Source organism: Balaenoptera physalus (assembly GCF_965194825.1).
Source record: "Balaenoptera physalus genome assembly, chromosome: 13".
Taxonomy (NCBI): domain Eukaryota; kingdom Metazoa; phylum Chordata; class Mammalia; order Artiodactyla; family Balaenopteridae; genus Balaenoptera; species Balaenoptera physalus.
In genome coordinates this window covers 9,355,012-9,376,072 of record NC_138892.1, presented here as the reverse complement: position 1 = coordinate 9,376,072, position 21,061 = coordinate 9,355,012, and the positions used below count along the sequence as shown (strand labels likewise).

The following is a 21,061-nucleotide window of genomic DNA, read 5'->3' as shown; positions in this document are numbered from 1 at the left end:
GTCTTTTTTTTTTTTTTTAATATTGATTGATTGATTGATTTTTGGCTGCGTTGGGTCTTCGTTGCTGCGCGCGGGCTTTCTCTGTTTGCGGTGAGCGGGGGCTACTCTTCATTGCAGTGCACGGGCTTCTCATTGCGGTGGCTTCTCTTGTTGCGGAGCACAGGCTCTAGGCGTGCCGGCTTCATAGTTGTGGCTCGCAGGCTCAGTAGTTGTGGCTTATGGGCTAGGTTGCTCTGCGGCATGTGGGATCTTCCCAGACCAGGGCTTGAACCCGTGTCCCCTGCATTGGCAGGCGGATTCTTAACCACTGCGCCACCAGGGAAGTCCCTTACGCCCCGTCTTGCAGTGGAGGGTCCCAGGCATGATGGGAACTGACTGTAAAGCCCAGGTCCCCACCCTCCCTGCAGCCTGGCCCAGACCCCACTGGCCCTGCTCCTCTCTCTCCCTTACCCAGCCGGCACTCGGGCCTCCCGCATGCACAGGTGTACCCACCACCTGCCGCCCTGTACACGTGGGGAGGTGCCCGTGGGAGTCCTTCCACTCCTACTGCCTAGGAACACGGGGGCCAACCTCTGCCTCCACCCTGGGCATGGGCACCGCTCCGCCCCCCACGTGGGCACTCACCTACCCCCGCCCCCCAGGGTGCAGCACATGGGACAGAGTCTCTCCAGCTATCGCTTGATTCTGTCACCCACCCTGCATCCTGCCTGTGCTAGAGAAAGCTCCACGAGGACAGAGGAGGGGTGGGGTGTGCCCTCCCCTCCCTTCCCCCACACTCAGGCCTGCTGGGCTGGAGATGGAGCTGAGGCTCCGAACTGAAGTGGCCCTTTGTACATTGTCCCTGGAGGATGGGCGAGCCTGGCGGGAGGGGCTGGCACTGCCGCGGCTGCCTGGGCAGGACAGCGCTGATCTCAGCAGGGCTGGGGGGGCTTTCTCTGGAGCAGTGGAGGGAGCCCTGCTAGGTGTGGGTGTGCACTGGCGGGCCTGCTGCCTCAGGCACCCCCAAACCAGATGATACTTGCCACCAGGGGTCTAGCATCACTTCTCATATGAGTTCCATCCTCATTCAACAGCTGTTTATGGAGCTCCTGCTCTGGGCCAGGCTTTGTCCTAGGGGGTGGGGAGCTGTGACCGATGACTGGGGCCCATGGTGACCCTGCTCTCATGTTGTTGACATTCCAAGCGAGCAGGGTGTGGGTGGGGGAGACAGACCACTAACACATAAACAAGGAGACAGATAGCTTCCGCGGTGAGGAGTGTTGTGGAGCAGATGACCCGGGAGGGGACGGCCCCTTTAGCTGGCTGGGCAGGAAGGCCCCTCTGAGCAGGCGGCTGGCATGTGGAGATCTGAGGGAAGGGCATTCCAGGCGGAGGGAACAGCCAGTGCGAGGACCCTGAGACAGGTGAGCCTGGGGTGTGGAAGGGGCGGGAAGGCAGGGACTGTGGCTGGAGTCAAGTGGACAAGGGAGGCGAGGTCAGCAAAGATGCAGGGACCTGATGGCCAGGGCCTGTGGGTGCAGAAAGGAGTTTGCATTTTATTCTGAGTGTGATGAGGGGTTTGAGCAGAGGGGTGTGGCCTGGTGGGGATTTGCAGTGACAGAATTTGTGGGGCTCAGTGCCAAATGAAAATGCAGGGCCCCTTGTTCAAAAATTAAGAATTTCAAGACGGAAAATAAATAAAGGCAAGGGGAGCCAGTGAGGAGGAGGAGTAGAGGCATTTTGGAGGGAGGTGCCAACAGGCCTAGCAACACCCCAGCCAGACCACCCAGGCACGTGGTGAGGCTGTGTGAGAGCCGCCATGAACCTCAGCCTAGGAGATCAGAGGACTGGTCTCTGTCAAGGAGCTTTGGGTGTTACCCCGTTTAATTCTCATGAGGTGAGGGGCTGGGATGATCCCACATTGTAGACGGGGACTCCGAGGTCCAGGGATATTGAGTGACCTGCCCAGGATCACACAGGGGGTCGAGAAGGCGCAGGGGCCGGATTTGAGTACAGTTCCCCTGGAGTTTGGATTCCAGGGAGCTGCTGCCCCATTGCTCTGTCACTGAGTGCTCTGTCTCCTCAGAGATGGGGCTGGGGGCATCTCACATCGTGCCGGGCCCCGAAATGAGTTCTTGTAGAGGCAGAAAGTGCTCGGCCCTGGCCTGACTGGCCTTGTTTTTTCCTCACTGTGAGTCTGGGAGGTGTGGGTGTTCTGATTTCCATTCCACAGATGTGGAGACTGAGGCAGGGCAGGGCTGGTCTCGGCCCCTGCACTTGTCTGCTCTGGCCGCCCTCTCTTCCTGACGGGCCAGGGCGGGTCATTTGGGTCTGGAAGGCTGAGTGGCTGGGAGGTGGGCCAGGAGCTGCAAGCCCGAGGTGCAGGGGTCTCTGGGGGGGTTTCCTCCCCACTGGCCTCAGTGGGCTCCGTAAGGATGTGAGCAATAGGCCTGCGTGGGGCGGGGCTCCGTCCACATTCACTGAAGGACTTGCAGCGTGTTACTGTCATGAACTGGAGGAAGCCGGGTTCTTCTCAGTCCTTCAATCAGAAGCTCTATTAGTGATTAATAGTCTGCCCGAGTCATCATTGCTGCCTCCTGCTGCCTTGGCTCCGCCTTGGCTGGACCCTGACCTCCTCTCTCTTCCTCCTTTCTCTCCCTTCCGCCACCGCACGACGCCCCGCCTCTTCCAGCCCTCTCCCTGCAGAGGTGATCTAGCCCCTGGGGCCTTGGGATGTCCCCCTACATGGGGGCGTCCTCTCAACTCTCCTCACTCGGGCCTCCAGCCACCCTACTGGGTGGGGCTGACCCTATGTGACAGAGGGAGACACTGAGGCACAGGGGGTCTGCAGGGCAGGCAGACAGACCAACAGGAAGTTTCTCTCCCAAGCAGGCTGGGGTTGAGGCGCCCCTGCAGCGCCGCGCCCCCCGCCCCGCTGGGAGCCGAGGGCTGAGCTGGATTGTGAGGAGGGGGAGAAGGAGTCCCAGGGGTGTGGGGCAGCGTGTTTAAAGGCCTCTGATGCATCCCACCCTCCAGCAGCACGAATGCTGGCAGCTCCGCCGGCCAGCCCCCTTCTGCGCCAGGGCCTGATTTATGTCTTCACCCTCTTGGGAGGACCCCGGAGAGGGCCATTCCTAACGCAGAGAACTAATGCCTTGCCAGTGGTGGGCTTGGACGTGGAGCCAGGCAGTACGGTAGCTGTTTGGGGGTCTCCTCTGAGCCCTCTGATTTCTCATCCCTGGCCAGCCTCTTTTCCCACCCCCCCCCACCCCGGAGAGCTGGGCCCCCATGCAGGTGAACGGCCCAGGTTCTCTAATGGGCAGAGTCGGATTCAGACCCAGGTTCCCCAGCTCTTCTCCCCGCCCCCAGTCCCCGCTTTGTTTGAGCCACTGGGTCCCACCAGTGGAGGGAGTTTGCTTCTGAGCTCTTCTGTGTGTACCTCCGTGTCCCATCCGCGTCTCGCTGGACGTGCCCAGCAGCCCCTTGGGAGTCAGGGCACAGTTCACGGTGACCTTCTGCCCAGAGAGGGAGCAGGGAGAGACTCCAAGAGGAGCTGGGCTCGCGGTTTACTGAGCGCAGGGCACCGACAGGCCCCCTCACCTGTGAGGCGGAAACGCCAGGTGCCCTCACCTCCTCAGCTCCTGGCTCTGGGGAGCGGCTCCCGCAGGGTGGGGCTGCCTTGCCCTGCCGCTCGGTTACCTGTTTGTACCTCGTAGATGAGGAGACTGAGGCCCGGAGAGGTGAGGCCACCCAGCTGGGAAGAGGCGGAGCCAGGAAACCAGCCCCGCTGAAGGGCAGAGCTGGTGTCAGGCCAGGCCAGAGTTGGCTCACCACATAGTCACCTAACTGCTGCCTGCGCTCAGCTTGGGGGTTGGGGGACAGCCTCCAGGGACAAACAGCTGCCATCAAGCCATATAGGCCGGGAGCGGGGTCGGGAAGCACGGTGCAGCCGCCGGGATGGGACACTGCCTTACCTGTGGCGTGCCACGCCGGGACCCGGGGCAGGTAATGGGTGAGGTGAGGGGAGGGTGGGCCTGGGGGTTCCAGGGAGGTGCCAGGCAGAGATCAAGGCAGGGTGGGGTGGTGGGGAGCGGGAGGGCCCAGGGGCTGGGTCGGCCACTCTGCTGCCACTTAGAGGGTGAGTCAGGCTGGTCACTCAGACTCTGAACCCCTTTCTTCACCTGGGATGGTGATGGGGGCTAATGTAAGGGTCAGATTAGAGCTAAGGCACTTAGTGCACCTGCCAGAGAGTGGCTCTGGGATAGGCCTTAGGTGGGCCCTCTTCTTCCCCCCATACGGCAACAGGCTGGTAGGGCTGGCCACGGGCGCGGGGTTTGTGTGTCCCCAGGCGATACGGCCAGGCCCAGCTGGCAAACTGCAAACGAACAGAAACCCCTGAGTGGTGGGTGCAGTCGGTGTGGGACCCTCCCTCACTGTCTCTGAGTTCCAGGCCAGCAGGGCTAGGGAAAAAATAATGGGGAAGGTGGGGATAGAAGTTGAAGAGAGGGAGGGTGTGGGCACGAGGGCAGTACACATGGGCAGGCGACAACCCCTGGCAGGGGTCTGCAGGAGTCAGGTCCCCTAAGGAGCTTCAGGCCGCCAGAGCTCCTGAAGTCCAGGCCTGGCCTCAGAGGTCTCTCAACTTTTTAGAGCGTCAGACCCCCTTCAGGCTACTGGAGACCCTGACACGGGACCCTGTCCAGGGTGATCTGTTCCCATTGGAGTTGGTGGGGGATGGGAAAGGGCTCTGGGGCTCCTGCAGCCTTTCAGGGAAGCCTGGGTTTTGTGAAATGTGGTTTTAAGTCAATGCAGGCCAGCCTTGAGAGTGCCACGGGGGAAGGGGGCGCTCACACTGTTCCGGGGGAGTCGGGGGCGGGGGGCGGGGAAGCTGCAGGCAGAGGGGTTTTGGGAGGGTGCAGCTCTCCTGGGCACAGGGCTCTGGTGGCTGGTCTGGGCACATGCCAGAGCCAGGGAGGATTGTGACCCACAAACGCAGGCCCACGGGCTCCTGCTGGGGGCCGGGGCAGACGTGCGGGGGCCTTTGGCCCGGGCTAGGCTCAAGGCAGCAGCCTAGACTTTGTGCGGGAAACCCTGAACGAGAAGCCGCAGGGGTGGCGTGTGGGTGTGAGTCCTGCTGCTGCCAGCTGAGTCTCAGGCAGGTCCCTCAGCCCCTGTGCCCCTCTCCTCACCGCCCAGTTGCCTTGAGGATAATGGAGTAAGGCCAGCGCACACAGCACCTGGCACCCGCGGACACTCGCAATCAGTTAAGTGCCAGCTGCCCTGAAGAAGGCGGTGGTGATGGAGGCGCCATCTCCTGGGAGGAATGTTCCGGGCTTGCTGCTCTCCAGCCCTGCCCAGCCCTGCCCAGCTAGAGGGTGTAGCTGTGTTGACCTCAATGAAGAGGTAAACTGAGGCCAGCTCGAAGAGGTGAGGACAAGCAAACTGGAGCCAGCTACGAGCAAGTCTGTGGAGGGTTTGGGGCAGGTCGTATTTACGGGCAGGGACTGTAGAGGGGAGAGTTCAGTGAGGGTTTGTTAAAATCAGAAACAAAAGGAGACCAGCCTTAAAAACCTCTTGAGCAGACAGAATCAGTCTAGTCACACAAACAAAGCTCAATCTGGTCCACTTTGTGAGACCAGCTCGGCCTGGGCCATCTTCCATCCTGCCTCTGGCAAAACTTTCCAAGGTTGATAGGAGGCAACCTCTGATCAACCCTCCAATTCAAGAAAATTCCATCGCTATCAGTTTTCGGGAAATCAAGTCTCCTGGTCTTTAAGTTCTGTCTCCCTGAGGGCACATGCGTGAGACTCTCCATTTTACATCCTCTGGTTCTATTTTAGATTGAAAATCTTTCACAGCAGCCTTAGGATTGCTGACCCAAGAGGGTGCTGACCAAGATGGGGTGCCCAGGCTTCTGCCTAAGGAGCCCCTGAAGTGTGGGGAGTGTCCTTGCCACTCCTCGAGGCCCTACACCCCCTCACAAGACTTGGGGCCCCTGCTTTGCTGCCGCTGCACTGGGGTTCCCAACACACAGGCTTCTGTGCCCTTGGCCCAATGCCTGGGCCGCTGTCCCCACTCTGCGCGGTGGCTCCTTCTTGACCTTGAGTCTCGGCTGAAGTGTCCTCTCCTCGGGAGGCCCTCCCTGACGCCTGGCATCCTCTGTTGGCCGGTTCTCTCATTTGTCCTCTGTCCCTCCACTGGACTGAGCTCTGTGAGGACCTCATCCCCCCATCTGGCTCCTGCTGCACCCCCAGCTCCACGCCCGGGGCCAGTCTGCTCTCTCCACCCACCCCAGGACAGGGCAGAAGCACCAGCGGCCCGACCTCGGTCCTCATATCCCCACAAGGCCCTCTCACAGCCCCAGGGTGGCTTCCCTCCACCCTGGCCCAGCGCCCGCAGATCCCCATGCCTGAAATTCCGCCGTAGTGCTCCTCGCTCTGGCTTGTCCCGAACACTCAACTGAATGTCTGTCTGTCTGGGCCCCGGGCTGGGCGTGGGGAGCACGGGCCCCACCTGACTTGGAGAATTCACCATGTGGGAACGGAGGTTGGCGAGGCAGGGGACCAGCCCAGTTGCTGCTGAGGTTTGCTGTGACAGGGCAGAAGCAGGGGTTGGAAGAGACGGTTCGGCGGTGCCCGGTCACGTGGAGGGGGGGTTAGGGTTAGGGTTAGGGCTGGGGCACCTTGGAGGGGTGCCGGATTTGGAAACGCCTGTTCTCAGCGCCCACAGAGCCCTTTCTGTGGGGTGTTTGTATGTCTCTGCGTCTAGCCCCTCTCCTTGTCCCCAAAGCCACCCAGGAGTCCCTGCTTCCACCTCAGAGGCCTTGGTCTCCCTCCTCCTGTGACAAACGTTCACCGTGTGCCCCTCACCAGCTGTTGTTTCACACCCACTTCCTGTTCCAGGCACTTTAGATACGCGGACCGCTCACCACAGCCCTGTGACATGGACGCCATTATAGCCCCATTACACTGATGAGGAAGCCGAGGCCCAGGGAAATGGCGAAGTCCTGCCGTCCGGCTGCAGGGCCTGGACGCTGCCTCAGGTGGCCTGTGTGCAGATCCAGGCCTGGGCCCCTCCCCCAGGCTTGGGGCAGTGTGTGTCCCGGCCTCGCGCTGACCACCGGCACCTGCTTGTCCTCCACGGCTCTGCTTCTGCTCTTCTTCCTTCCCAGACTTTCCCCAGGTCCCGCCTCCAGCCCCCACTCTCGGTCCCAGGATGTCTGGCCCCAGTCCCCCCAGGGCTGCATCCCTCCTCCCGCTCCCTCCCTCAGTCACCTAGTATTTAGCAGGTACCTCACCAAGGCTCACCACTGCCCCCTCACTTCAGCACCACGGCTGTCCTGCTGTGTGTCCCCGCCCCCTCAGCTCCTCCACCACTCCCACAGGGCGGGTGCAGTAGACCTGGCACCCTGCCTCCGTCCTCCACAGTCCCTCTAATCCTGGGCGGTCCAATGCAGTAGCCACTAGCACACGTGGCTATTAAAACTAAAAATTAAATTAAATTATTAATTAATTCCTCAGTCTCCCCTGTCAATTTCAAGTGCCCAGTAGCCACACGTGGCTAGTGGATGGTGCATTGGACAGCCCAGGCCTAGACGTTTCCACCATCGCAGACTGTGCTGTTGGACAGCTCTGGAAGCAAACAGTTTGATCACCCCGAGGCACAGGCTGTTGGGGTTGCGCCACTCAGAGCCTTCAGTGGCCTGGGGCTCAGGCCAGTGTCACCTCCCCCTGCCCCCTTTAAAAGTGGAGGCTGTGTGGGTCTCAGACCCTGGAGAGCACTGGGTTTGCATAGGTGAGCAGAGGAATACTCTACAAGTTGCTTTACCCTCTGAGCCTCAGTTTCCTCATCTGTAAAATGGGGACAATAATTCCTACCTCCGAAGATGATTGTGAGGGTCAAGTATAAGTAAAACCCCCAGCTGACAGCTGGCACAGATTTAAGCATGTGCTGGGTGGTGACCATCGAGCTAACATGAATAAGGCAAGGCGGAGGCAGCTTTCAAGGCAGGGGTCACAACAGCTGTGAACTTCGGTTCTGGACAGTGGGAGCCACTGCAGGCTTCTGAACACAAACACCCCACTGGCTGGTGCCGGAGGATGACTCATCTGTTTAGCCTCCAGTGCTGTCCAGTAGGACATCCTGGGACGGTGGAAATGTTCTATATCTTCCCCACCCATGGGCTTTTGGGGACCAGAGGCTGATGTCCTGGCTGGGCCAGTGACCAGTGGGAAGAGGGGAGGAAGCCCCAGGGAGTCGAGGGGGGGTCCCAGCCTCGGAGACTAACTTTCCCAGGCACGTGCTAGCCACTCTGTGGGAAAGTCCTCAGGCAGCTGAAGGGGCTGGGATCAGGCGGAGTGGGGAGGGGTTTGGAAGAAGGAGAGAGAGGGCCAGGGTGCACAGGGGCTTGCTGTGGAGTAGCAGGGAGGGGGTGGGCTTCAGCATGGGCATGGGACTGAGCCTTCAGCCAGGCTCCCACCCTGGAGCCGAGCCAGCAGAGAGAGTGGGGCCCAGACCCTTGTGCCCAGGGAAGTGGCCTGGGTGCCCCGTCCGGCTAGTCTAAGAACTGGCTCCCAGTATGGCTCTGCCTCGCCTCTCTGGGCCTTGGTGTCCTTATCTGTGGATGGAAAGAGCAGCAGCTGCCCCCACCCCCAGCCCATGGTAAACGGGTTTTGCCAGGACATTCTGGTCACCTGGGCAGAGGGAGTCCTTGGCCGGGGCTGGCCCCTTGAGCCGATTCCCTCTCTCCGGGGAGTGCCAGGGGAGCAGAATTTCTGGGGACTGAAGGTCATGATACACCAGACCCTCCCTTGGCCAAGACATTCATGCTTAGCCTGGGACAGGACTCCCAAATCTGCAGCCCCACTGGGCTCCAGGTCTACCTGTTGGCAGGTGCAGGATGCTTGGGGAGCCTCAGTTTCCATCTGCTTCATTCCCACAAGCCCTGGCTGGCTGAGCAAATAGTTTAGCCTCTTATTTATTTATTTATGGCTGCGTTGGGTCTTCGTTGCTGCACACAGGCTTTTCTCTAGTTGCGGCAAGCGGGGGCTACTCTTCGTTGTGGTGCATGGTCTTCTCATTGCGGTGGCTTCTCTTGTTGCGGAGCACAGGCTCTAGGTGCGTGGGATTCAGTAGTTGTGGCTCGCGGGCTCTAGAGCGCAGGCTCAGTAGTTGCAGCGCACGGGCTTAGTTGCTCCACGGCATGTGGGATCTTCCCGGACCAGGGCTCAAACCCATGTCCCCTGCATTGGCAGGTGGATTCTCAAAAACTGCGCCACCAGGGAAGCCCCAGCTTAGCCTCTTGAAGCCTCCATTTCCTCATCTGCAAAATGGAGACACACATATACCTTCCTTCAGGGTTGGTCCCATGAATGTGCCCCTGATTTCTCTCCAGCCCTTGCATCGGCAGTGCCTGGCTCCCAGCAGGTTCTTGGTGAATGTCCGCCAGCAGCCTGGATGATGTGCTGCCTGTAGAGTGATCCCAGGGTGTAGGCTTGTTTTTTGTGGAGCCTGCCTGATGGATATGAACCAAAGGAATGAATAAAACAAGGAGAGACGTAGGAATAAACACAGCGTCAGCTGTTTCTCCCGTCTTGCCAGAACTCTGGAATCTATCATATTCCGTAGTCACCTCCTCTGCCTTTCTTCTCCGTGTGGGATTATGGAACCTCACGCTGGAAAGACCTTTATTTAGTTTCAGAGTCGGGTGGTGGTTGCCGTCTTCTGATCCCTGAGACGCTGATTGGTTCTGCTTAACCCCAAGGAAGAACCCAGAAGTGGTAGCGGAAGTTCCAGGGAGGCTGATTTAGGCCAATAGAAAGAAGAATTTCTAGCAGCGCAAATGGCCTGGAATGGGCGATACTAAGAATTGGACAAGCAGAGGCCAGATGGGCACTTGGCAGGGATACTGGCCTAGGGTGAAGGTTTGGGCAATATTCTTTTTCCAGGGTCCTTCAAACCTTGGGAGAGGAGTCTGGACCCTCCATGGGGCTCGAGATTTCCCAGTTCTGGCCTTGGTTCTGGAAGCCAGATGGGTCACTGAGAGTGCCCTGCAGGGTGGTGGGTGCCCGTCGGTAGTAAGCAACCCCCCAGTTGGCCCAGTCCTTTAACAGAGCTGGCCAGGAGCAAGGCCTGGCACACGGAACTGGCAGAGCCCTTTGGTAACATGGGGCAGAACTGGGATGGGGTGGGAGTCAGCCTTCAGCTCAAAGTCAAGGTGCCCTTTGAAGCAGATGGGTGGTGGTGAGGGTCCATCTGAAGGTACTTTGGGTTGGGGGTTGTAGATGGGCCAATTCCTGCCAGGAATGGAGACTGAGGGTGAGCTGTGCGACCTCTAAGATTCCCCCATGGATATTCCAAGAGCACCCTGAGCACCTACTAGGTGTCGGACCTGCTCGCTGCTGGCCCCTTCTCCCAGTTGGAGGAGTTGAGCGCCCTGCGGCTCTCCCGGAGCTGAGGACGCCAGGGACCACAGCTGTCACCAGGCTGTTGTAAGGCAGGTGGGGAAGGGGGCCAGAGGGTGGCAGACAGGGCAAGTGGCCATCAGGACAGAAGCTGCTGAACCACAGAGGAGGCTGGCAGGGGCCAGGGTGAGGCTGGCCAAAGGCATCCCAGGGCCGAGCTAGGACCCTGGTCAGCGCATGTGAGCTCAGGACCACGGAGAGCTCCACAGGAGACTCCTGTCACCCGGTGACAGCTGTCAGGGTGCGTCTGCACCCGGGAGGCTGCTGCCCACCTGGCTAGCCCCAAAGTCACAGCCTGTGGCCTCCAGGGAGCACCTGTCTTCTCTCTGGCCAGCAGCCCCCACTGGACTTAGCCTGAGCCCAGACCCCAAGGTTGTGACTGGGTCGTGGGGTGAGGCTCATCTGCTTCCGTCTCTCACCTCATAAGCTTATCAAGCAGAGCCCAAGGAAAGAGGTCACTAGGAGAAGGGAGAAGTGGGAAGAGGGAGGGAAGGAAGAAAATCTGCCCAGCTAGAACCTTCTGGGCATGGGCACGGCTGCAAGTCAGTACAGAAAGAGGAGGCCCAGGGTGGGCTGGGTCAGCCTCCTGCATCCATGATTATCTCGCTACCAGGAAGCACCTGGCCCATCCCCCATCACCTTCGCGCCGGAAAGCCAGGCCCCTGGGGCTGGGTGCAACACACGGAGCGTGTGTATGTGTGTGTGGACTCTTCTAGGGAGGCTCCCAGAGAGCCTCACTGTTCTTTCCTCCTTTCCTTGGAGCCCCAGGACCGGGTCACTCGTTTCCCAGCCCATCCCCCGTCAGGCTCATGTTCTGTCCAGGCTCCACTTGGGTCCCCACTCTGCTCCTTGCTGCTCTTAAACAAGGCAGCACCCACCAGGGCCCAGGCCCTGCCAGGGGCTCAGCTCCGAGCCTTTGCACCAGCTGCGCCCCCCACGTGAAGTCCCTCTCTACTTACTCTTCTTCCAGGCGGGAGAATAACAGTAATGATAAGATGAGCTGAAGCTTATTGGGCTCTTACTATGTGCTAGGCGCTCTGCATGGATTATTATTCGACCCTCATTTTCTGGATGAGCCAAAGGAGGAAAGGTACTCACCTGCTCCAGGCCACACAGATAGGAAGTGGCAGAGCCGGGATTGGAGCTGGGCAGTCTGATTCTAGAGTCTGTGCGCGCGCAAGTGACAGTGAGCCCGTGGAGGCGGCTCTGGAGGCCGGGGCTCTGGAGGCCGGGCCCCCCTGCCTCGGGGGCTCGTGTCCAGCTGGGGAGACAGACATCCGGGGAGATGGGCTGAGCATGGCGAGCGCTGGGAAAGGGGCAGGGGTGGGGCTGTGGTTTGGTCTCTCCGATTTGGTGTCATTTGAAGCGGGCAGGGCAGCGCTTAGAGAGAGGACCCTGCAGAGAGAGCTGCCTCCAGCCCCAGCTCTGCCATTGGCCATCTCCATGGAGGCCGTTGAGGGGTGGCCTCCGCCCCAGTCAAAAGCTGGTCCATCCTGCAGGTCCTGGATCCACCGAATGTGACTCCTTGCTCACACTTCACATCCAGGTCATCGGCAATCCAGCAGAATCTAACCGCTTCCTGCAGCCCCGCCTCTCGCCCAGACACTGCAGTGGCCTCCTCGCCACTCTCCCTGCTCTGCCCTCGAGGCAACAGTCTGCTGTCAGCCAAGCAGCCCAAGCGAGCCTGTTCAGACTGGAGGCTCTGCTCAGAATCCTCCCGTGAAAGCCGCGCTCCCGGCCGCGGCCCCAGGCCCCGTGCGATCTGGCCTGTCCACCTCCCTCCGCTCTGCCCTCCGTGTGGCTCCTCGCTCGTGCGCGGCAGACGCTCTCCTTCTGGGCGCCGGCTGTTCTGTTGCCCGGAACCCGCTGCCCTGCACCCTCGTCTTCTGGCCTCACTCTTCTCAGTGACGCCCTCCCTGGCCACCTGATTACCACTGAACCTGCCCCCCTCCTATGCTTTACCCTGTTGTATTTTTCCCCAGAGCACGACTCTTTGTAACGTACCATATGATTTGCAGCAGTCCCTTGCCCTGCTCACCCCCGTGCCCGCTCCACGGGATGGGGGTTCTTGTCATCCGTGTCCCCTGTGCTCCCAGGGCCAGCGCAGTGCCTGGCACCCAGTGGGCTCTCAGTAAGTAGTCGCTGAGTGAATGGAGGAGACGGGTTGGGTGACACCCCGCGGGGGGTCGTGTGGGTCAAATGCAATGGTGGCTGTTCCATCCACTGGGTTGTCTTCACTGGTCACTGGTGGACTGTCCGTGGGACCCTTATCACCCCACTTGGGTTGATCTTGGCAGATGGAAGGGACCCAGGACAGCTTTACCACCGGATGAAATCCCATTATTGACCCCACAGAATCGAGTCTGACCCTTGCTAATTGTGTGTCACTGAACAAGTTATACCATCTCTCTGGCCTCGCTCTCCTCATCTGTATAATGGAGAGGACAAGGGTACCTGCTGCGTGTTGGGGGGATTCAGTGAGGACATGCATGTAATGTGCTCAGGACAGTAGCTGGCCTGTAAGGGTCAGCGATCATCAGCTTTATCGTTACACCTGATGGTTCTGGATGAAGCTTTATAACGGAGGTAGAAATGCTGGAGCTGGGGCCAAATTTGGTTCCATGGCTTTAGCCCACAGCCAGGCGGTCTGCTGCAGGGAGGGCTATGGTCTCAGCTGTCAGGAGGAAGAGGCTGGCTCAGGAACAGAACTTATGTTCAGGTCCTGTTCAGTCACCTTCTTAAGGTTCTTTGGGGAAAGTCTCATCATCTCTCTGAGTCTCAATTTCCCCACCTGTAAAAATGGGGCGATTACAGTCCTCTGTCTCCCAGGGTTGGTGAGACTTACATGAGACCCCGGGTGCCAATGCTTATTTATTTATTTGGTTTCTTATTAATATGCCATTCAGTCTAAAAAATGTATCTGAAACACTTATCAAAATACTTGAAGATAAGATAAAAAGGGATCGGGCCAAGAAAAATAAGTTTAAAAAACACAGGCAGCTGTGTGTGAAGGTGTCCTGGAAAACTTGGCCTGTGAGGCACTGACTTGCTCTGGGCCAACCACCGTGTGTCTGTGAGCCTCCTAGCAGCCCGAGCGAAGAGGGAGACACACTCGGTTCCATGATTCTTGGCAGCAAGCCGCTGGGGCCTTATCAAACGGCCTCACCCTGAAGACCCCAGTGACTAAGAGGGGGATCCCAGGCACTGGTGAGTCTGTCCTCTGAAGCGCACAGCTGGCCAGGTGTAACTAGATCCTGAAAGCCAACCTGACCAGGGAGCCAAGGGGCAGCTGGGTCAGTGTGACCTCAGCAGGGCCATAGGGGCCCCTTTGCTCTAAGCAGGGCGTTCACTTGCCTCCCTGAGTTTCACTTACCTTCCTAGGACCTTTGTTCACTGCTGCCAGGGAATTCAGTCTGAGCAGCAGCCCCGGCCTTGCCCTTCACAGCTCATGGCCAGTTCAGTCCAGCAAGGGCTGGGATTGGGGTGCCCCACAAAGACACGCCCCAAGTGGGGAAAAATAATCTGCCAGAAGAATCAGGGTTGCCTTGCCAGGTCCTAAAAGCCCTTGGGTGGGTCACTCTGGAGGCTTCTGCAGTGTCGCCTTGTGCTTAGTCCCTACCCCAGCAAGAGCTCCTATCCGCCTGCCTCCATTGGGTCTCAGCCCTTTGCCCCTCCACTCGCCCTGCTGGCCTGGCCTGCCTGGTCTTGCTTTGCCAGAGCAGGGCTGGAACCCATGGTGGGGAGAGGAACCTGGAAGACCCACTTCAAAATGTTGCCAGGGAGCAGCCCTCCCTCCTGCCTCCCAGTGGAGACCTGTCCCCCCTTTTCCCCGGGGGCAGCTGACATTTAGCAGAGGTCAGGCCCTCACCCCGACTGTCCTGCCTCCTATAGTCAGCTGTGCCGGCCCCCCAATGGCAGGCTCCAGGGGGTCAGCATTTAAGCTGGAGGAGGGGGGACATCTGGGTCCTGAGAGCACAAGTACCGCCCTGGCCAGCGGGATCGGCGACTCGACTGCTCCTCACTAGCGTGCTCAGGACTCCTCACCAAGGTGAGGCCGGGGAGGGCGGGCCTCCTCCACAGAATGAAAGGGTTGGTGGAGATGGTCCTTAAAGTTTTGTTCTGGGTCCAGCATTTCATGATTTTGCGCCTTATGACCATGTAGCTTAGAGAAAATTTATGTTGGAGTCTTCCAGCCTCGAGCTTTGAAAGAAGCGAAAGTTTATTGAGCACCTGCTGCACAGCAGGAACTCTGTGCCCATTTCACAGATGTAGAAACTGAGGTTCAGAATGGTGAGGAGCCTTGCTTAAGTTAGGATATGGAGGGGACGGTATGGCAAGAAGGCACCCAAATGACCCAGAAGAAGAACCAGAGATGTAAGGGGAAGCCACAGAAAGGAACATTTTAAGGGAAAGGACAGCGTCCCCTACACAGGGATCTATGGAAGCGGACATGAAAACACCAGGTGCCAAAGGCCGGTTTCTGTCCCAGCCCCTCCTGTGACTCTGTAGGTCATCCCAAGCAAGTATGATAATAATTATAAAAAACTGAGAACAGAAAAATTGCATATAAGACTGGTGATACACCTCAAACACATGAACTGTTTATGGCTGGATGTCAATCTACTGCCTGGCATGGGGTAATGAAGGGGAACTTTTACTTAATTTTGTCCTTTAAATATGTTAGAATTAAAAGTGTTCCCTTGAGACCTGGGAATTTTTTCAGTGAAAAAGGTTTGTAAATATAGCCACAAAAAAGATAGATAAAGAGACAGAGAGGTGGACAGATACAACGAGAAAGCACCCTGGGCGGTGCAGGGAAGGGGCCCCACCTCCGCAGCCTGCGACACACCCTCCCCCTCCCTTGGGGCCTGGAAGCCCCCTGGGGCAGGTTCTGCATTGCAGGGTTGCGCTTTTCCCAGGATGCATTTTGTTCCTGGAGCAAAGCCTAGCAATGTAGCCGGTACAGTCAGGGTGGGGCGGGCCAGGTGCTGGAGCAGGTTGCCAGGGGGACGTGTGGTGACCTGATGGTCTTGGAGGGGACAGGTTGTGGGAGTGGAGGGGTCCTGAGCCTGGTGGGGTTTCCTTGATTCTGGGGCTTCCAGGGGTCCTTGGTGCAGTGAGTTGGACTCACAGGCTTGACTTCTAGAGGAGTCGCCTGGAGGTGACTTCCTGCAGGGTCACCAGGCGCTGGTCAGGACATGCACAAACACGGTGGCAACAAAGCCCTCCCCGTTCCCTCCCTTAGGAGAAGAGCCTCAGGCTCCCCTTGCCCGGGTCTGCAGACCCCTGACCCATCTGCTGTCTCCCTGTTTCCTGCAGGATGAAGATGAGACGTTACAAGCTCTTTCTCATGTTCTGTATGGCCGGCCTGTGCCTCATCTCCTTCCTGCACTTCTTTAAGACCCTGTCCTATGTCACCTTCCCCCGAGAACTGGCCTCCCTCAGCCCTAACCTGGTGTCCAGCTTCTTCTGGAACAATGCCCCGGTCACGCCCCAGGCCAGCCCCGAGCCAGGCAGCCCTGACCTGCTGCGTAACACGCTCTATTCCCACTCGCCCCTGCTCCAGCCGCTGTCGCCAAGCAAGGCCACGGAGGAAATCCACCGGATGGACTTTGTGCTGCCCGAGGACACCACCGAGTACTTCCTCCGCACCAAAGCCGGGGGCGTCTGCTTCAAGCCAGGTACCAAGATGCTGGAGAAGCCGCCATCAGGGCGGCCAGAGGAGAAGGCAGAGGCGGGCGAAGGCGCGTCGGCGCGGGGCCCGGGCCGGCAGCTGCTGAGCACCCGGGAGCGGCCGGGGGGGCGCGGCGCGCGGCGCAAGTGGGTGGAGTGCGTGTGCCTCCCGGGCTGGCACGGGCCGAGCTGCGGCGTGCCCACCGTGGTGCAGTACTCCAACCTGCCCACCAAGGAGCGCCTGGTGCCCCGGGAGGTGCCGCGGCGGGTCATCAACGCCATCAACATCAACCATGAGTTCGACCTGCTGGACGTGCGCTTCCACGAGCTGGGCGACGTGGTGGACGCCTTCGTGGTGTGCGAGTCCAACTTCACGGCCTACGGGGAGCCGCGGCCGCTCAAGTTCCGCGAGATGCTGACCAACGGCACCTTCGAGTACATCCGGCACAAGGTGCTCTACGTCTTCCTGGACCACTTCCCGCTGGGCGGGCGGCAGGACGGCTGGATCGCCGACGACTACCTGCGCACCTTCCTGACGCAGGACGGCGTGTCGCGGCTGCGCAACCTGCGGCCCGACGACGTCTTCATCATCGACGACGCCGACGAGATCCCCGCTCGCGACGGCGTGCTCTTCCTCAAGCTCTACGACGGCTGGACGGAGCCCTTCGCCTTCCACATGCGCAAGTCACTGTACGGCTTCTTCTGGAAGCAGCCGGGCACCCTGGAGGTGGTGTCGGGCTGCACGGTGGGCATGCTGCAGACGGTGTACGAGCTGGACGGCATCCGCCTGCGCCGCCGCCAGTACTACACCATGCCCAACTTCCGCCAGTACGAGAACCACACGGGCCACATCCTGGTGCAGTGGTCGCTGGGCAGCCCCCTGCACTTCGCCGGCTGGCACTGCTCCTGGTGCTTCACGCCCGAGGGCATCTACTTCAAGCTGGTGTCCGCCCAGAACGGCGACTTCCCCCGCTGGGGTGACTACGAGGACAAGCGGGACCTCAATTACATCCGGAGCTTGATCCGCACAGGGGGCTGGTTCGACGGCACGCAGCAGGAGTACCCGCCGGCCGACCCCGGCGAACACATGTATGCCCCTAAGTACCTGCTCAAGAACTACGACCAGTTCCGCTACCTGCTGGACAACCCCTACCAGGAGCCCAAGAGCACAGCAGACGGTGGGCGGTGGAGCAAGGGTCCGGAGGGAAGGCCACCCGCCAGGAGCAAATTGGACGTGGTTGAAGGCTAAGGCTGCGTGATCTTATAGGGCCAGTGGCCGGGGTAGGGGGGGTGGGCAGCTGCCCCCCTGTTTCCTTCCTGTCTCCTTCCGCCGTCTGGGTGGTTCTTAAGAGAACCAGGAGTGGATAGGTGGGGGAGTCTTTCCTACTCAAGCCCTTGTGAATCCAGGGTCAGGCCTGTGAGCTCAGAAAACATCCTTCCTCGTCAGGAGAGGAGAGCAGGCCCTTTCACCCCTCCAAGAGTGCTGCAGCCAGGAGGTGCCAACGGAGAGTGCACGGTGGTTACTGGGGAGCAGGGGAGGGTGGGGAAGGGAGCCTGCAGGAACTCCCTAGGGCAGCCAAGTGGGAGCTACGGTCCCCTCCGGGGAGAAGCCCACCATTCGGCCTCCTGGGGCTTTGGACCTGCGGTGGGAAAGGGGGATGCCGGGAGATTCCAGGGCTCTGTAAATAGATGCATTTGGGCCCAGGAGGAAGAAGGGGCACCAAGGTGGGAGGGGATGAAAAGTGGCAGCTGGAAGGAAGCCCCGATGGATGCTCTGTAGTATCCTCAGGAGTGCTGGGCCAGAGCGAGCAGGGACCTCCACCCGCCTGCCCCACCGGACACACTGCACGGATGGCCCTGTGCCCCCAGCCCCTCCGGACCTGACACAGGTGTGGGGCCTGGGGAAGCCTGGGAAGTCTTCCTTTTGGTTCCAAACCTGGCCTTGACATTCCTTCTTACTTTTGATATCGCTGTCTTGTGGGCTGCCCACCCAGTCCTTGCAAGACCAGGAGTCCAGTTCTCAGGGTGGGACGGGACCGTCAGGCAGCCCAGTAAGTCAGACCTGGGGGAGGGGCCTCCTCCTCCCCATCACCCCTTCCCACTGGATCCCACGGCCCCAGCTCTCCACCGTCTCAGGTGGAGTCACCCATGTACCCCCTCCTTGGGGCTGGCTAGGGGCCAGGAAGGGGCCATGAGGCTGCCCTGGGCCCAAGAGGGACATTAAGGCCAGTTGTGTGTCATCTCATTCCTTAGTTGCCTCGTGGGGGAGGGGATGTATTTGTTAGAGTAGATTCTAAGCTGCTATAATTAAGAGACCCCCAAATACAGTGGTTTAAGCAGACAGAAGCTGGTTTCTAACTTAACTCTCTAGAGGGAGGTTGTCTGGATCTGGTAGGGCAGCTCTGCTTTCCTTCTTCACACTTTCCAATTCTGGGGAGAGTGGTTGCTCGAGCTCCCACCATCACATGTGCATCCATGTCTGAGGGAAGCAGAAAAAGGCATGGAAGTGCACACCCTTCCTGTTAAGAACATGAGCCAGAGATGGCACAGTCACTTCCGATGGCGTCTCACTGGCCAGGACTTAGTCACATGGCCACAAGTAGCTGCAAGGGAAGCGGGAAAAGTAGTTTTCAGCTGGGCTGCCCTGTTCATTTATTAAAGGAAGGAGGAGGAGAGGATGGATATGGGCACAAGGAGCATCTCTGGCACAAGGGGAGGAGGGAAGAGGGTAGAAATGACTGCTGCAGCTGTAGATCCTGCTCGCATGTTCAGGGCTCCTGAAACCTGCCCCTGCCCCCCTCACTGCCAGCCCAGGGCCGGGGTGCAGTGAGAGCCTGCCGCTGTGGGCTGGGAGAGACGCCCCCTCCCCGAGGCCCCCTCAGATGGTTACCCAGTGATGCCGGGTCGCAGAGCCTGCCTGTGGAACCGTACGTGTTTGTGTGTGTGTGTGTGTGTGTGTGTATTTATGGGCATGGGTGCATGCTTGCTGTATACTTGTACGTGACTGTGTCGGTGCGTCCCTGTACATATATGCTTGTGTGTGGATGTGGAAGCAGGGCCCGGGCCACCCTTTCCGAGACCTGGAGCCTGTGGCCACACCTCCTGCAACTTCCCAAAATGACTGAGGCAGAAAGCAAGCTGGGGAGTCCGGAAAGCCAGGCTAAAGGGGATGTTGGGTCTGTCTGTCTGTCTGTCTTTCAGTCCAAGGAATGAGAATCCTCCCGACCAGAGTTCTGTAGGGCTGAGAGCCCACCACGACCCCCCGGCCCCTTCCCTCCACCCCAGCCCCTCCAGCCTCCAGCCGGGACTTTCTTGGGGTGTCTTATTGGTGGTTTCCTGATGGGCCGGGAGAGGAGGGCGTCTCCTTTGCCACAGCTCTGCCTGGGGAGGCGCCCAGCGTGGGTGTGGCTCGGGGAGCTGGCCGCGGAGCAGCCTCAGGCGGGCGGGCGTGAAGCAGGCGTGGGGGTCTCTGTTGCCCCCACTGTCCCTCCCGTCGAGGGGGTGTCCCGAGGGAACCCTTCGCTTGGAGGTAGAGCAGCCCCCTTCTCTCTGGCCCCTCTTGGGGCTAAGGGGCTCAAGAGTTCAGGGTGTCCCTGTGGCTCTGGGTCACCCAGGCCAGGGTGACCTGGCCTCACCTCCCAGCCACCTCTGCTCCCCGCTGGGCGGGCAGTCCCTGGGGGCTTCTGACTCGTGCCTGAGCCCCAGCCCAGGGTCCCCCTCCTTGACAGCTTCCTCGCCCCACGCCCCTGGCACCCTCTGCCGCTGCAGGGATGACCCCTCCAGGCTGTCAGGGGTCCCTGGCCTCCAGTTCACCAGCTCAGGGGCAGGGGACGGCAGAGGGGAGGAGCTCAGACCTGCCAGGCCCCACCTTCCCTCTCAGACCCAGGAGGGCCGGGCGCGTTCACGGTCACCGCCAAGTGGAGGCCTGGCCATGGAGTGGAGCCACGGCTGCCAGCGGGCTGTGGGGGCCAAGGCATGGGGTTGAAGAGTTTCACTTATAGGCACGTCAGACACTGGGAATTTCGCGGGCAGGGGAGCCCTGGGCCACTCCCCCAGTATGAAGGGAAACCAAGCTGTGAACGTGAGCACCTTGCACTGCTGGCCCTGGCGCCGCAGCCAGCTTTCTTCCTCTGCGAACACCCGCCCCGTGGCCTCCAGACCCAAGGAGGCCCAGCACACCTCGGATCATGTTGGTTCCCATGGGCAGGCGTGGAAGAGCTTCGGGGACAAAGGTGACAGGGTGGGGAGACGGGACTTGCCCAAGCAGCGGGCAGAGTCCTGGGAAATGTGTAATTTAAGGACACCAATAATAATAATAGTATTATTTTTTTTGTAAGGGAAAATCAATATGTACATTCTGAAATCATTTTCTCTGTAAATGGTTGGATTTCATTTCACCCTTAAAGGGATGCTTAAAGGAGAAGATAATATTAATAATAAAAACAGCTACAAAGTCTGAAGTGTGTGCTTGAGTGGCCGGTTTGGGAGTGCTCTGGGGCAGGGAGGGGTGCGAGTGGGTAGCTCTGGTCTTGCTGGGTCGGTGGGGTGTGAACCTGCCTGAGGACTGGACAGCGGTGAGGGAGGGGGCCGTTCTGAGCATCTTCATTTAGAGATGCAGTTACCCCCTCCCCTTGCCCCGACCAAGGGAGCATCTGTCCCTCCCACCGGTGGAAACGGGCCTGGAAAGGGAGGGCGCTGACAGTCCTTCACAGAAGGACCTGGCCTGGCAATACCCACCCTCCTGAGGTGGGTGGAGACCCCTTTGGGGATCTAGATGAAGACTTTGGTGCCTCTAGTGAGAGTGGAGCGATTCTCCCGCAATTGTGCTCTCAGTGGTCTTCCTCCCTACGCCTGTCAGGGGTCCTAAGGCCACACAGCCACTTGGTGGCAGACCAGGGCCAGATCTGAATTCCCAGGACTAGTCCTGTCACCAACCCTCCAGGGCA

At 59.5% G+C, this 21,061-nt stretch overlaps 1 protein-coding gene across 1 annotated transcript in view; it reads left to right on the top strand.

Moving 5' to 3' along the window:
* Positions 1-20,571, top strand: part of MGAT3 (beta-1,4-mannosyl-glycoprotein 4-beta-N-acetylglucosaminyltransferase) — a 30,406-nt gene extending 9,835 nt beyond the window's left edge. The window contains exon 2 of the mRNA XM_082420613.1: positions 15,762-20,571. Coding sequence (XP_082276739.1) covers positions 15,763-17,364 — 1,602 coding nt within the window. The 5' untranslated portion in view covers position 15,762 and the 3' untranslated portion in view covers positions 17,365-20,571. The remainder of the gene's footprint in view (positions 1-15,761) is intronic.
* The last annotated feature ends 490 nt before the right edge of the window (positions 20,572-21,061 follow it).